This window comes from Syngnathus leptorhynchus, chromosome 21, assembly GCF_054491065.1.
Source record: "Syngnathus leptorhynchus isolate UIUO chromosome 21, UIUO_Slep, whole genome shotgun sequence".
Taxonomy (NCBI): Eukaryota; Metazoa; Chordata; class Actinopteri; order Syngnathiformes; family Syngnathidae; genus Syngnathus; species Syngnathus leptorhynchus.
Genome location: NC_141215.1, coordinates 5500905 through 5516252, shown reverse-complemented (window position 1 = coordinate 5516252; position 15348 = coordinate 5500905). Strand labels below are relative to the sequence as shown.

General features: G+C 44.4%; 1 protein-coding gene across 1 annotated transcript; it reads right to left on the bottom strand.

The window, feature by feature from the left end:
- Nucleotides 1-2263: 2263 nt before the first annotated feature.
- On the bottom strand, nucleotides 2264-13298 carry pdzrn4 (PDZ domain containing ring finger 4). Its single transcript, XM_085902492.1, has 9 exons — nucleotides 13209-13298; nucleotides 7147-7358; nucleotides 6975-7077; nucleotides 5248-5346; nucleotides 5069-5131; nucleotides 4573-4674; nucleotides 4396-4503; nucleotides 3323-4330; nucleotides 2264-3189 (listed from the first exon to the last, which is right to left on the bottom strand). Exons 1-9 carry the CDS (start codon nucleotides 13275-13277, stop codon nucleotides 2617-2619), a joined length of 2337 nt encoding a protein of 778 aa, XP_085758618.1. The 5' UTR covers nucleotides 13278-13298; the 3' UTR covers nucleotides 2264-2616.
- Nucleotides 13299-15348: the final 2050 nt, after the last annotated feature.

The window sequence follows — 15348 nt, the reverse complement described above, 5'->3', positions numbered from 1 at the left end:
AGTATAAGGGTGTGCTAAGGAGGTTCTGGTGAGTAAATAGATGGATGACGTTTGGAAAATTAAAAAGTAGATTTTTTTTTGTCATGTAACATAAAGTCGTTATATTAACTTTCAGGCAAGGCCGTTTTATTTTTATCACTCAAACTCAATAAATAAAATATTTTAAATGTATATTTTTTTAATCAAGTCCAATGAATCCCAAATATTAGTAAGAAAAAACTTTAATTGATCAGCGCTGAAAGAAACCCAAGTGAGAGCGACCATTCGTCTTCATTGACTGGTCGCTCAGTGTGAAACGCTTAATTAGTCCCATCCAATGAGGGAGATTAACAATTCGGCTTTACTGCATTCGCTTTGAAGCACTTTTTATCTATTTATATCCCCCCCTCCCTTCGTTCATGCCTGAATGACTTTCATTGATTTCAGTCTCCAAAGCAAAACACTTTGCATTAAAGTGGAAAAGTCATCAATAGCAACGGCGCAATATTAGTTTGGTGAAGACAGAAGATACGTACAGCATCAAGATGCATAGAAAATGTAAGATTATTTAATGATCCCATTTAATTTATTCTATTGAGGCTCAAGGGTGGTGGTGCATTGCATTTTTTACATTCCACGTTAAGGATGTTGCCCAAAGGGACTGAGATTCAAAATGGCGCCAAACCAACCTTAAAGTTAAACACAGCTCGCTGAGATGAAGGAAATACAGTATAATGAAACACGTGCATCTTTTATTCATGACCTATTTTGCATCTCGACTGCAGTCTAATAATATTACTGTAAGTGTGATATTTTAATTCCCCCCGCCCAATTTTTAAAAAAAATCCTTTTTGGAGTAAATAACGTAAAAATTTGCTTGACTCAGATTAGACGACACCATTATGACATCATCTCAAGCAATTTGCTCATTTTAAATCCGATACCATTCAAACTCGGTAGGAGTCTTTCTTGGATGTGTGACAATCATTCCCTGAGGTTTAATCGGGATCAAGCAAAAACTGCCTCTGTAGCTCACCAACAAAAAATGAAAAGATTGAAGCGACTACTATGATCCAAAACCCAAAGATTTTTCTCCAACCCCTCCCGAATGCACCATAAAACCTCAAACAGGAAGTACCATGACTTAAAGGTGCACAAAAATGCAAAGACACAAAGTCTCACCCGCTCAAGAGTTCCCAGAGTGGCCGTTGGCTGCTTCAAAGCCGTCCTTAGATTAAAAGCGCTCTGGGATTCTGCAATTTTCAACGGTGCCGCCGCCCTACCCGCTTGTCTGCTGGAATATGAATGAGGCACATAGATGAGAATACATAACATATTTATACCAACAGTATGAGGTGAAAAAAATGTAATATCTAATCAATCCAAAATGGACTCAATGGTGTTGTCCCTCTGTCCTTGAAAAAATATATAGTTCACCTGATTTAATATGATGCACAAAAAGCACCACTCTGATGTGTCTCATTAATTCTTCAGCTCAGTGGGCTGTGGACGGATGCGGCAGATTGACGGGGGATGAGGAGACTTCCGCGGCGTCTCGCTTTGAAATGGAAGTATAGTTTAGTGAGGATGCCTCCGAGCTGTAAATGGACACACATCAACCCCCCCCCCACATACTTTATATACAAGCAGTCAGTCTTCCCACTACAAAAACATGAATCTCACAAACTGCAGTGACATGATGATGCCTTGTCAAGCCTGGAAACATCATAAAAAAAATACTCTTTTGATTTCTAGAGAGCAATAATATAGATAGATGTCAGGACTGTGTCGGGGAGGTAATAATCCAGGTGCCGCCATTAGGGAAGCTCCGGTTTTACATGCTCGTATGTTCAATTAGCAATCATACTCGCTAATCACCCTCCGGGAGTCGTGAGTGCCGCTGATTGCACGCCATTGATCACTCACGATTTTGGATAAAATGGCAGAAAAAAACCAGATTTATTTTTTTTCAAAAAAAGACCGGAAAAATAAGAATACCCCCAAAAATAATCAAATAAATAAATAAATAAATATATATATAAGATAATTTTTCATTCCTAAGCAATGAATGATTCAAAGCCATATTTTTTTTAAGTAGTAAAGCTACAAATAAGACATTTATTGACATCTTTCAATGTTTCGTAAGGTAGCCACGTAACCATATTAATTAAGAATAATAATTTACAATTAATATAAATAATAGTAACAGTATAAATACGCGTGTTGAACATTTTAAATTAATCACGCATGAAATAATTTTTAAGGGTCTGTTCAAAAGGTCCTTTTTTGGGTACAACAATTTCTGACCTCCACAGTTTTGGTGATACATTTACAACAAATCTATTTACATCACATTAACATTCAGTGTAAGAAAAAAAAAATTCATACAAAAAGTTAAGTAGAGAGATTACAAATTGTGAAAAATATCCCCTTTTCCCCCCCTGGTGTAAAAAGAAATGTTGCCTTGAAGTCTGAGATGGAGTCACAATCACATATACGGTATGATCATGGAAGTTCTCTACATTACCAAAAGCCGAGCAATAATAGTAAAATAGCTGAGGTTGCAAAAAGTATTCAAGTGAGAAAATGCTACAAGCAAGAACCGTCTTTGCCAAACAACAGACTGTAAACATTCTCCTACACCGTCGTAACAGACAAGAAGGCGTTATGGACTTGGGAGTCGTCTGGGACTCGAGCCCCGTGACTCATCAACTCCTGGATGGTCATCCAATTGTCCAGAATCTTTTTGTTGCGCTTCTTCATCATCTTCTTGTGACTGAGTTCCAGGATGTTGAGCTCCTTGTGGGCGTCGGCCCCGCTGGCCAGACCCTCCTTCAAACACTCAAAGCGGCTCTTCTGCATGAACTCCCTCCTCTTCCTCTGCTCCCTAGCTCGCGCCAGATGCTGCTTCCTCTCCTCCTTGCTCCAGTAGCGACCCATCTTCATCTCACTCATGGCGTCGTCGTCCGTGGTCATCCCGCCGCTGCGTTCTTCTCTGATCCGGAGCGCCCGCTCTCGAAGGATACGGTCTCGAGCCGGTCTCCGGGCCACGTAGCGGGAACCGTCGGCTCGCACTTTGACCTTCCACTCCAGACGAGGTTCCCCGGAGCGAGCGTTGCGGTTCAGCGGATCCCGGCAGACGCTCAGGAGACTCAGCTGGCTCTGGGTATACTCCAAGGAAGAGTGCTGTTGTAGCAGCTGCATGTAGCCCTGGAACACAAACAGACCAAGAAATGATCTCGATCAGGTTGTAATCTGAAGTCATCTGCTGTGATTTTGCCAATGACCAAATCAAATTTGGATATTCCAAAGCGTCTACTCAATTGACACGCCTCGTACCAACCTGAAGTTGCCGGGATCCGAGCGAGCCGTGGTAAGGGCTTGTTTGGTATGAGGCAAAGGGCGATTTTCTTTTTGGATCTTTGGTTCTCCCCTTTTTCTCGCAGCGTTCATCGTCCGCAGGCAGCGCCGGGTCGGACTCGGATCGAGAGGGGTTACTCTGGTCCGGGCTGCTTGAGAAAACAACGGGATCTGCTGGTGCACCTTGTTCCGATGAGCCCTGAGGCTTAGGAACAGGGATGGAGCTGCCGGAGGCCATTTGGAGGTTCTTCTGGTTGGCGATGCTAATGCGTCTCTGCAGGGAGTGCTCGGGAGATGGCTCCACTCCCAGCGGAGTGGAGCGTGCGCTCTCGGCTGTGTTGTAGGCACTGGAGCTATCTTTTTCTCGGCTCTTAGGGTGTTCATGAATGTCTGCCAGCCTGCCGTGGTTCTTGAGCCTACGACCCGGCGAAGAAGGCAGCGGGGTTAAGGCGTCCGTCTGCCGGCGGAGCTGATGGGCCTGCATGATGTTCTGACACTCGAGCTCAATGCTGCGTAGTTCTTCATTCAACATCCTCAATTCTTGCTCCACCCCTTCACCTTCCTCAGCCTCCTCAGCGCTATCTCCATGTCCACCTCCCTGTTCCGTGAGGCTACACTCGATACTGTGTCGAATGGAGTACACCCCGCACTCCACGCCCTTCCGGATTTGACACTTGACTTCCAGAAGTTGCTGGAAGTGATTCTCCACCGCCAGAATCCCACTTCCACCGTCGTGAACGCTCACTACTCCTTCGCAACCTTGCCCTTGACTTTCTGTCCTTTGCTTGTCCTGTGGAATCAGAGCACCTCGCTTGCTGTGTGGATTCTGGGCTCGCCATTGGTCCCTCAAACACTGAGCGGGACTCCTCCTGCAGAGACCGGCCGATAACGGTTGGTGCTCGGGACTGTCGGTACCGCACCCAAACCCGCTGTCTTTGTCTTGACTGTTGGAGGAACAGGTCGCTGCGTCCGTTGTCCTTTCCTCTTGACCCTGCGAATATAGAATTCCAAAACCAGTCCTTCGGTAAACATCTGGATTCCGATGCCAAGTCTCACCTCGTCTTGCCTGCGGCTGCAATTCTTCTTGCCCACCTCCAGGATCTCCATCTTCAGTTCCTTCACCAACTCTTGTTGCTCATCATCAAGCCACACATCATCCTCCAGCTGAAAATCAAATCATCTCAAAACCAAGAAACCTTGACATGGTGTCAAGACCATGCCCGTGGTGGTTACCTGTGTCTCTGGCCTCGTCACCAGCAGGACGATGCTCTTTGCGTGTTCTCCTGATAGCAAGGAAACTGCCTTCTCTCTATCGTGGACCGTATGGCCATTTATCTGCACTCAAACAAATGCCTAAAATGATACCAAGCTCAGCCCTTTGGGAACCTCACACGTCTACGATCTAGAACCCTCCCAGCCATCACCGTTGCTAAGCATGTTCCACCACAGGTTGAGCAAGCGCACCGTCCAACCTCTTCAGTCTTCTCTGGCCATACAATTAACTGTTGTTTGACAGGAGGTGTTCATCTTTTCTCCTCTAGAGTAATGGGCCTGCCATAAGGAGATAATGGCACCGCGAGCAAAGAGATACACTACGCCCAGAGAATTAATAGATGAAATGTGAGAGGAGATTTTAGGGTTGTCTTTTTTCTCCTGTGTTTGTTTGTACAGCAGTCGTGCTCGGTCACAAAGTCTTTACGAAGGGATCCAACGTAACGTACGAACTTACTTGTAGAATACGATCGCCGTTCTTAATGCGTCCGTCTCTTGCTGCTAAACTGTTGGGCTCCACCTTCACCAAACACACCATGTAGAATTTCAGACAAGCATTGCTAAGACCGTCAACCCAGGAAATAATTTGAACAAAGGTTCTCTGGTCGCAGTCAACAGAGGACGACGAGATTTTACCTGGCTGACGTAAATGGCCATGTCCTCGTCCTCATCCGTCCGGTAGCACAACGTTAGGCCCAATTTCTCTTGAGTGTTTTGCTTGCATAACTCCACTTCCTGTTGGAGAAACCAATAAGTTTCTATCTTCATAATGATGTTAAGTGAACCAACCAGATGAGCTAAGTAATCCAAGAAGGTAAATAACGTGTAGGTGGGTGGAAGGGGCGCCATCCAAGATTGACAGCGGAAGTAATTATTTTCTATGGCATTGAACCTTCTGTGTAAAAGTGACCTTCAAAGGTTGCCGTTTATGTTAATGTACGACAACTTGCAAAACCTCACCGCTTTATTACTTCTATAAGACGTGACAGCCAAATTCAGAAGCAGACCCCCATAAACACGGGATCTCATCAAGCTGGGGTTGCTTGCGCAAAAAAAAAGGTCCCGAGGCTCAATCAGACATGATTAGCCCGAATTTGTATCCAGACAGCCGTGACATCAAATCATTTCCTCTCCCAACAATTGCATTGCGTTGCTTTGGCACTTCAGTGTTAAATGGTAAAGATGTGTAAATGTTACACACAGCGGCGGCGGCGGCCTCTGCTACATTTCTGCCTAATTGCCTCTTAACATCTTGTCTAATTGAAAAGAAATGATTGCGGCATGTAATGTTCATTGTTTCCACACTGTGTGATAACATGCATCAGCCTTCTGCATGTGTTTTGGGTCTTAACTGTGGAACAATGTTATTTATCATTTATTTATATTTTTTCAGTTATTTATCACTTATTTATTCATTTATTTTATTTATAATTGTTTATAATTTATTTTATTTATAATTGGTTTTTTTTTTTTGGGGGGGGGGTCATTTTTCATCCTGCCTTTGGGGGCACTGCAAAACAAAACTGAACCGGAAAGCCACCTCATCTCTCAGCTTCTCATTACAGCAGTTATATCGGTCGCTCTACGTAGATGATAAATAATACATACCTGTTAGTATTGTTCCATTATCTGTCTATACTGCAGATCTATTCAATGTAAAGCAAACCATCGGGCTAAATATTACATTCAAAGCTACTTTTAACATCCTAGACATTGTCCACTTTACAATTTGTGAGTCTCATGGCCTCATGTTGTCAATCAGCAGCAATCCCAGGACTATCTTGTCTCATTCATCCAGTCTGACTGATATGCTACCTGTCTGCCAAGCTGACCTCGTGATTGCACCAAGCCTCTCACCCATATCACCTCAGCTGGCAGCGAGGGGAACCCTAATGACCCACAATGGCGTTCGCTGAACCAGGAAGTGCCCATTAAACCAGACGGAGCTGACGGCGGCTCGTCACTGTCACAGACGATCACCCACAGGTCCTCTTTGGGACCCGCTGTCACCCGTTTGTTAGCGCATACACACATGCTACATGTGTTCTTGTCTGCTCGTTAAAGCAGCCAACCAAGCAATTGGCAATTTGGTGTAGCGTTGGCTTGGTCCAAAATGAACTGTAATGTTCACCAAACGTCATTTTTCATTTTATTAATTTGAGGAACAACTGGACATGTTGGGTTAAGGATGGAAATGATTGGCTGAGACAAAGAAAGGGGGCGGGGCAAGCAGAATAGAACATATACTGTATATATTGATAACGAGCACTGCAAACTAGACACAAAAATGTTTTGCCGTGTGCTTTTGTACATGCTGGAGTCAAGTTCAGAATTGAAACTGTGAGACAAAATTGCGCTTGTACCTCATAAACAAACTCTTCAGTCCGTTCCACTTCAGCAGGTATACTGGACAGGTACTCAGGACATTCGTAGAACTCGTGTTCCATTGTGTGGAGAGAATGGCAGCTGAAAAGAAAACAGTCTTGTCGCATGCGGTTGTCATTCAAAGACAGAATAGAAGAACGGAGCTCGCACCTATCAGACAATAGGAACGGGCAGACGTCGGGCACGGGCGGCGTCGCCGGTCGGAGCTTGGCCAACGCCATGATGTGCTCGAAGGTGATGTCGGTTTGCGTGCACACGTCTGCGACGCAACCCTCCTCCTCCGACGCCACGACGGGATCTCGTCGTACGGCCTCCGCCGCCGTCTCATCCTGCTCCACCTTGGAGAAGTTACGCCTGTTCACCTGCAGAGACATTATTCCGATATTCCACCTTGTCCACTAATTAAGCACAGTGACCCCATTCGATAAATAAAAGCAATCAAACTGGTTTCACGCAGCACGAGGCTTTTCGGGGATATTTTATTATTCCCCGTAAGATTTGAAAAGGCGTCGCCACAAGGGAATGCGAAAGGTGAACGTGCTCTGTCAAAGTGATTGACGCTTGTCAGCTAATCTGAATACATGTCAAAACAGCCCATATATTAAATAAGCCACTTATTGTTATTTCCCAGTGACAAATATGCACTCCAAGTCATTTTTTATTCAATCACACATATATGACAAATTCCGTTTATATCCTCGAAGGGGGAAACCAGCAAGCTGCCATTCGAGGCCACAGGCTATTAATCAACTAGTTTGTGATCTTCTAATTAAACTCATCGTCAGCCACGAGTGCTTCCAAGCAGCCGGCTGGAGCGCAAATGGCGTCTCTTGAAAATTGGGGTTAAAAGTAGCACGATGAAGGTCAGCCTCAGGCTTCCAATATGCTCAAGAGTCAGCCCCTTGAAAAAAGCTTTTTTTTTTTATTTTTTATTTCAATTCAAACAGGAGGACTGCAGATAAGAGATTTTATTTGTGTTGGCTGCGTGGAGATAAGAGCATGATGGGGAATCTGTCAGATAGTGTGTCATTGTGTGGGAGAAAGAAAGAAAGAAACAAAAATACATTCTTCATACACAACATGTTCTCCCAACAGGCGATATGCTCGCAGCATTAACTGAACTGATAATGTCGGGTGACACCGAGCGGCTTCACAATGGCCGGCGGGACAAAAAGCGATTCAAAGCCCACCTTGGCCCAATCGCCTTCCTTCAGATTCTTGTGAACTTCACTTCAATACAAGTGCCGTCGTTATTCCATAAGGGGAAATTGGCGTCTTGCGACAAGGGAAGGAAGCGCAGGTGGCGGCTCGCGGCCACAATCTGGTTTGAGGCCACGGCGGCCGTCATAAATGTCTCATTTCAATAATAAAAGTGGAAGGGGGACTTTGAGTGACAGGCTGCAGTGAATCGCATTGACCCCTTTTGCCTTGCCACGCCAACATGCCATTGATGCTGAAAGAGGAGGAAATACGCCACGGGAAGTCATTGGAGTACTCGAGTACGCCAGGTTGGGCATTTACAACTCTTAAAAACGACCATACTGCTTTAAAACCAAACTTGTCTTTGAAACCAGGGGCGGTTCTAGGATCAGAGCTTTCGGGGGGCTGAGATACCCAAAAAGCAATATAAATTTCAAAATCCAATTTTTTAAAACATATCTTTCCCCCAAATATCTTCTGGTTTTGCTAGATACTATTTATTGCATTCATTTAGCCACTTTTTATTTAGACTAATATTGGCTTTGGCGTGCCAGCCCATAAATTGGACAAATCATACTTAGCCGTGGCTACAAATGTAAATCCTTACTCCCCCGTTGTCCAATCACTAATGTTGTTTTTCATTTCAGCAATGCACCAATTAATCAAAGTGACAAGGCATTTCATAGGAGACATTAGCCAAAAATGCAAATCAAACGGCTAGCGGGCTGTAAAGATGGCCGCTCACGGATGTCAACGCGGTGCTTGACTGCAGCGTTTCGCCGTCACGTATGCAAAAAAAAAAAAAGGGTGCTCAAGAGGCCATGAGTGTCCTTCAGGGTTTTGCAGACGCGGGGTTGCGCACAAAAACAACCAATTAGTTTTACGTCCAACATGAAACGCGGATTAAGCAGAGCGGCAGAAACTAAGCCTTCGCCCACAGAAGATGAATTCAAAATAAATATTCTTTAGGTCATTCTTTTATATATATATATATATATATATATATATATAATGGATTGAAGGCATCGAAGCAATCAGCAATAAATAATATTACATTGAGCTAAAACGTGCAATACAATATACTGTTATTATGGCAATAAATCATAAAATAAATGAGTGTAATATAAAATGGATGAAGCCACAAAAGTAAGAATGTCAACATTCTAGTCAATAACTTGTTTCACAGCGATAGTTGCTTTTATTCCTTTTAAATTGGACTTTTTGTTCTCACGGGGAATGCAATATAGCAAAGAAAAAAAAAATCTGTCGGAGCACTTTTCATTTCCTGCTGTCTTCCGTATGCAAAACAAGCTTCTTCTGGTGATTTTGCCTTCTTTTGTATCTCTCCTCGCATGAGACGGCCTCAACTAGGACTGTTGGAGTATTGATATTAGCGCTGAGGTTGCAATTAAATGGGAAACGCACAAGCTGACAAATGAAACGTCAAATGAAAGAGCAGTGATGGCACAGGGGTGTCTGCGGTTGAACTAATAGTTCGACGGAGCGCATCCACAAGACTCGCTATCCCGCCAAGACAAGAACAATTAGCCGGCATCCGTCTTGCCGCCGCCGTAATGAGCCTGCTTTTGTCACAAGAGGAGAGGAAAGCACTTTTACAGCTTCAATGACCTTCAATTTTCTGCCATTTACAACCCAAAACAAGCCCCCGAAAAAAGAAAGCACTTTGATTGTTTTCTAATGAATTTATTTCAGATTTGGGCTAAAGGCAAAAAAAAAGATTATCATTTGCATAAAAGACTTGGAAAGTGAAACATTTTCCTCGAGAGCACCCGAAAAAATAGCAAATCAAAGATTCATGCGTTGGCTCTTTGCATAAAATTATTATTTTTTTCTTACAAAAAGCCCGGAGTGTGAACCCGATATTTTTCCACCGCTATAACTTTTTTTTCAACGAATTTCAAAGTGATGCATGTTTATGCTAACTGGAAGATGTAGCTCATTAGCATTATTCATAACAGGAAGTTTGCCCTTTGGTGGAGATGTAAATCTAAAAACTGCCCCCCTTTATCTGTGTTTTGTCCTACTGAATCTGTACCAAAACTACCAAACGACTTATTTTGCTCGCATACTTTTTACAATAGCAATAAATGGAACCCCAACAGCTTTTCCGCAAACATTTCTCAGCACCATTTGGACATTCTCGCTCTGTGGCCCGAAGGCACACGAGTGGCGCATGTAATCATAGCCGCCGACTATGCAGATGGTTTTGCGCTATTCTATCCGTAACTGGACTCGACGGCAGCCTCCAAGTGGGCCTAATTGACTTCCAAAGTGAGCTTAGTTAAGTGGGAATTCAACACCAGCGTGTGCTGCTGTAATCTCATCCCACCTCGGACCACCTGCGTCCTCAATGTGGCTTTCTGAAATGGACTTGACGTGTTATGAAAAGTCAAAGTGGGTGCAGAAGTCATACGCTTTGGAATTTGTGATGTGGGATTTTATTTTTAACATATATAAAAAAAAAAAAATTCTATTTTAGAGCTCCTCACGAACGATCATTTTAACAAGTCGATTAATTGAAAAAAAATTCCAAAATTTTTTTCCTGTAATTTTACGAAAATAAGACACAGGCTCATGTTAACTGCAGGTTGCACAATCGTTGATCGTTGTTTTTTGAATCGGTAATAAATACGCCAATTATGTATATTTTGACGGGAATCGGCCGATCAACCTCAGGGTCCGATCAAACGTATGACAAGTTCCAGATGGTTGGCTTTTAGCCTGCAGATGTGACCGTTAGGTGTGTTATTGGGTTATCATGGTTGGCCAGCGTCACTGGCAAGCAGCTCGCAAGACAAAATCGGATTAGTCTCCCTCTTTCTTGTCTCCTTTACTTTTATGTGTCTCTCTATGCTCCTAGGTAAAAAAAAAAAAAAAAAAAATTCCTCCTTTGAGGGGGCGGAGTTACACCTAAGTGTATTAGTAAGTGCGCCAGAGAGTGAAAGGGTCAAGGCAGTGGGATGGAACAAAGTTAAAACAGTGGCTGGCTAGTGATAAGGAAGGAGGGAATGGAAGCTTTCCTTCCTCATTCTTTCTCCTTCTCCTATCCTATCATCTTGAGCAGGCTAATTGGCCAAAGCTGATAACAACAGATAAGTCCCCACAACACACATAAAGACTAAATGTGACATTTTTACACAGTCGTAAAAGTAAAGCAGAGAATGTGCAATGTGTAAATATGCGTCTATCTTGCGTGTGTGCATCTTTGGGCTTTGTCTGAAGGGGGGGGCGGGGGAAGGAGGATTGCGTCGACCCCCCCAGTCAGGCTTTCATTTCAGGCTTATCAGAAGCAGCACAGTCGTCGTCGCGCAGCTGCTTTTTGCCTTTTTGACCCCTCGCAAACAAGAAATGAAAGTGTATGACGTGGAAAAAAAGAAAAATTCTAACTCAATACATTTTTCTTCTACGAGCTTTTGCACGGGTGTGAAAGCGAACGACTTGTCAAGTCCAATTACGCTCATGTGGGCAAAGGTCCACTTGCTGACCCGCGCAGGCTGGCAGCACCACTTGTTACACTCCGACAATGAAATACGGATCAAATTGAAAAGGTCGGCTTATTTAAAACTATATATTTTTTTCAACCTCTTCTGCTTGATGTCATGGACCAGGTCTGAGGAGGCCATATGGAGCGGCCGGCTGGACAGGACTTGACCCCCACGGTGCTGTCTAACAGGCTGGACATGTGGCTAAGCATCTGTCCCCGGTGGGCACGACCCGATAGGACGCTCACGACCCGATAGGATGCTCACTCAGCACCAATAACAATATCGTCTCGGGACAAAACAAATAATAATAATTTCATCTATGTATCGATCAGTGGCGAATTTGCGCCAGTGTCTGATTTCACTGCTAGAGGGCACTGTGCTGAAAAAAAAAATCAAATTTGTCGATGAGACAAAAATAAACAATTTCACTCCGGTGATACGCATCAATTAGCTTTCATCTCGTAATCCAAGCGGGTGGTATCCGTGGAAACGCAAACCGCATCGAAAAAGCTCAGTGGACCAGAACTACAGGGAGCAAGAGAAGACTTGAGAAACGTGGAACGATGAAAGCGAAACGCCACAGGGGGATTGCCGAGAAATCTCTCACTCCCTTGTCAGCCTCCGCGGTGACACACTTTTGGCAAACTAAACTCTCGTCTCTTTTCCCACCTTTGACAAGTATTATGGCTTTAGCGGCTGTCAAAGATACGCTGCAGTTTGGATAAAATCCAAAATGCAGCCTAGAAAAGCCTCATGCTACACTCCAAACCATCAGGGGGCAGCATCGTGAGTGAACAGTGATAGTGATATTTTTGGAGGTGTGCTATATCCAAGCAGCTCATTATTTATAATAACGCTCATTCTTGCCTCCTTACTCAAATTTTTTGCTTGGTTTAACAGCAGCCCATGAAATCATCCTCATGAGGCGGTGTCCAATTTTGCTGCTGCTCGCTCGCAGAGCACGACTAAATGATGAATGAATGCCATACTCGTTAACAAAGCACGTTTGCCACGCTGGACGCCCAACCATATGGTCAGAATTGTTAGGGAAAATAACGGTGTGTTTCACACTTTCTTTTCTAATCAACGCATCCGAATCTTGTGAAACGGAATGTTCGGCCCATGCTGACAATGCGTTTGAAGGCTCGCAGCCAAAAAAGAAATAAATAAAGACCATCTCTGTTTCTCGGGAACGTATTAAAACGTGCCCCAAAGGTAAAAACTCCTAGTTCAAAGCAATGACATTCATAATAAATTCAAAACGATAGCGGGCAGTTTTTGTGAAAGTTCGGCAAATCATAACTTGGGAATATGCAACATTTTTTGTATCAAAAGGTATTTCAAACGTATGACTATATACATATATATTAGGGTATATTAGGGTTTTGCATCTCAAACCGATTCAATTTTGGATTCACTCCTATTCATATCTGGCCCACTTTGAAGTTTCTTCTCGCTCTCCATCGTGTGTTCCATCGCCCATCATGGTAATCATCATCCTCTTACCTGTGCAATCTCGTAGAGCAGCTTGTAGTGCTCCTCCCGCTTCTGCAAGGTGCACAAATTGCAGCCCATGGCGGTTGCCGGGGAGACGGCGCTCAGTCCGTCGGAGTGAGATGCCCGCGCGCCTGAGCTCCCCCGCGGGGCTGAAACGCGCTCCTGCTCCTTGGCTCCCCTCTGGCATCCCTCAGAGGATCCCCGATTCTGTGCAAACACACATATATGACTTTGCCGTCTTTGCGGGAACGTGCGTGTGTCCTCGCAAGGATGACGGAGAGCACCTGGCTTCTTTTCGTCTCCTCCACTCTCCTCCTCTTCCAGTGTGTGAGCTCACACTCGCACGCAGGCAGACTTTTGGCTCCGGCGGACACACCTCCTCCTGTGGCAGGCTGCTTTCACAGCATGCTGCTGGTGGGCTTCCTGTTCATTGGCCGAGAGAGAAACAGAGGGCGGAGTTCAGATTGTGAGCATCGTCGCATGAGCGTGCAGGTGTGCTTGCAAAGACGCCGAGCAATCGTTTTAAGTCTAATAAGTCTCCTGCTGTTTTATCAAGTTCAAATCTAGAACGCAACTGGAGTTGGCGCGGAAATCAATCTCGATCGCATTCAATCAGATGCCCTCGTGGATTTGTAGAGAAACGAGGCCCGCCATGGATTTACGGTCACCAAAGTGATGCCGCTTGGACAGTTTGACAAGGGCACCGGATTGGGCTGACACACAGGAAGAAACACAGACTAATATTGATTGGCTTCAAATTAGCTCGCAGCGTGTCCCACTACACTCAATGCTTGGTTGAGGCAGAAGAAAAAAAAAAATCACGCCATTCCTGCAATGTCTGCTTTGTATTCAGGGCCCTGGATGAAAGGTTCATGATGTCTGTGGCTCAATTAGTTTTAGTTCTAGAGACCACTGTTAGAGATGTTCTGACCTAACTTATTTTGCAAGAACCATACGAGAGACAGTATGCCCTTTAAGCACTTGCAAGTGGAGAGCCAGTCCGTTACTGTAGGTACAGCGATTTTCGAACAGACTCTGACTTTGGATTCATGCAAGAGAGTATTTATTGAGAGAAGAAGGGTGGGGGTGAGAGTGGCCAAGGTGGGGGTGAACCCCTGGCCTCTCAGGGGGTCACAGCAGGGGGTGTTTTACGATGTTGAGTAAACAGAACACCTCTGATTGCTTCCTCTGCAGTTGGTCAATCAGTTCAAAGGATCTTAGCACTTTGTTAAGACAGGACAAGCTATGTCAATTATTACAGATTACATTCCAACATAAGCATAGGATCAAACTAATCTATCAACCCTAACAACCACTGCTAAAGTTTGGTGTAATATTTTAGTAAGCGTTAAGATGCAACAAAAAGTATCAAAATGACAGACTGGAATGTCAAGAGGAATATTCCGCTTGCTAACTCGCTAGCCGACAAGCCTTTTAGTACCCAGATGCGACACAAAACTGAGTGAGGCGGAGATTCGAGTGCTATTGAGCTAGCTAGCGGGCTAGCCGGCCTCGTTAGTGATAAAAGATAACGTTAGCATCCAACCTATGTATGGTGGTAACAAAAGGGGAAAATGAAAGCTCCCGTCCCGGACTTTATGGAGGTAACAGGGCCAATATGGGTCACATTGATTTATGTTTACCATGAAATAGAACACGGGAACTCCCCGTCAGCCAAAGGGCCGGGATGACCAATAGCTGTCACGGCCTAAAAGATGAGGCGGCCAGCGCAGATGCGTCATTGCTTATCACCCAGGTACAAGGACCATAGCGGGGCAAGTCAAGGGCGCCAGATACAACCCCCGTGATAACACTTAACCCTTCTCGGAGCAAACGTACGGGTGAGGTCACCACCGTCCGAAAAAATGACATCACCAGCTAATGAATTAGCTTCCCCTTCCTTTCAATTCATTATCTTTGTCCTAAAACCCGATCGACAACTTGGCTAATCCGATTAATTCTCACCGGAGGAATCGTAAAATGCTAGCACGGTGGCATTTCATCAAAAGGTGATATCATCATCGTGGTGCAGGTTTATGACCTCCGCCATCCATTTTTATTGTTCATATTGCCCTCTTTCTATCATCTCTCCTTCAGTTTTAGGATCGTCTTATATTACCGTCGGTCGCTATCTCACGCACACGTGCAT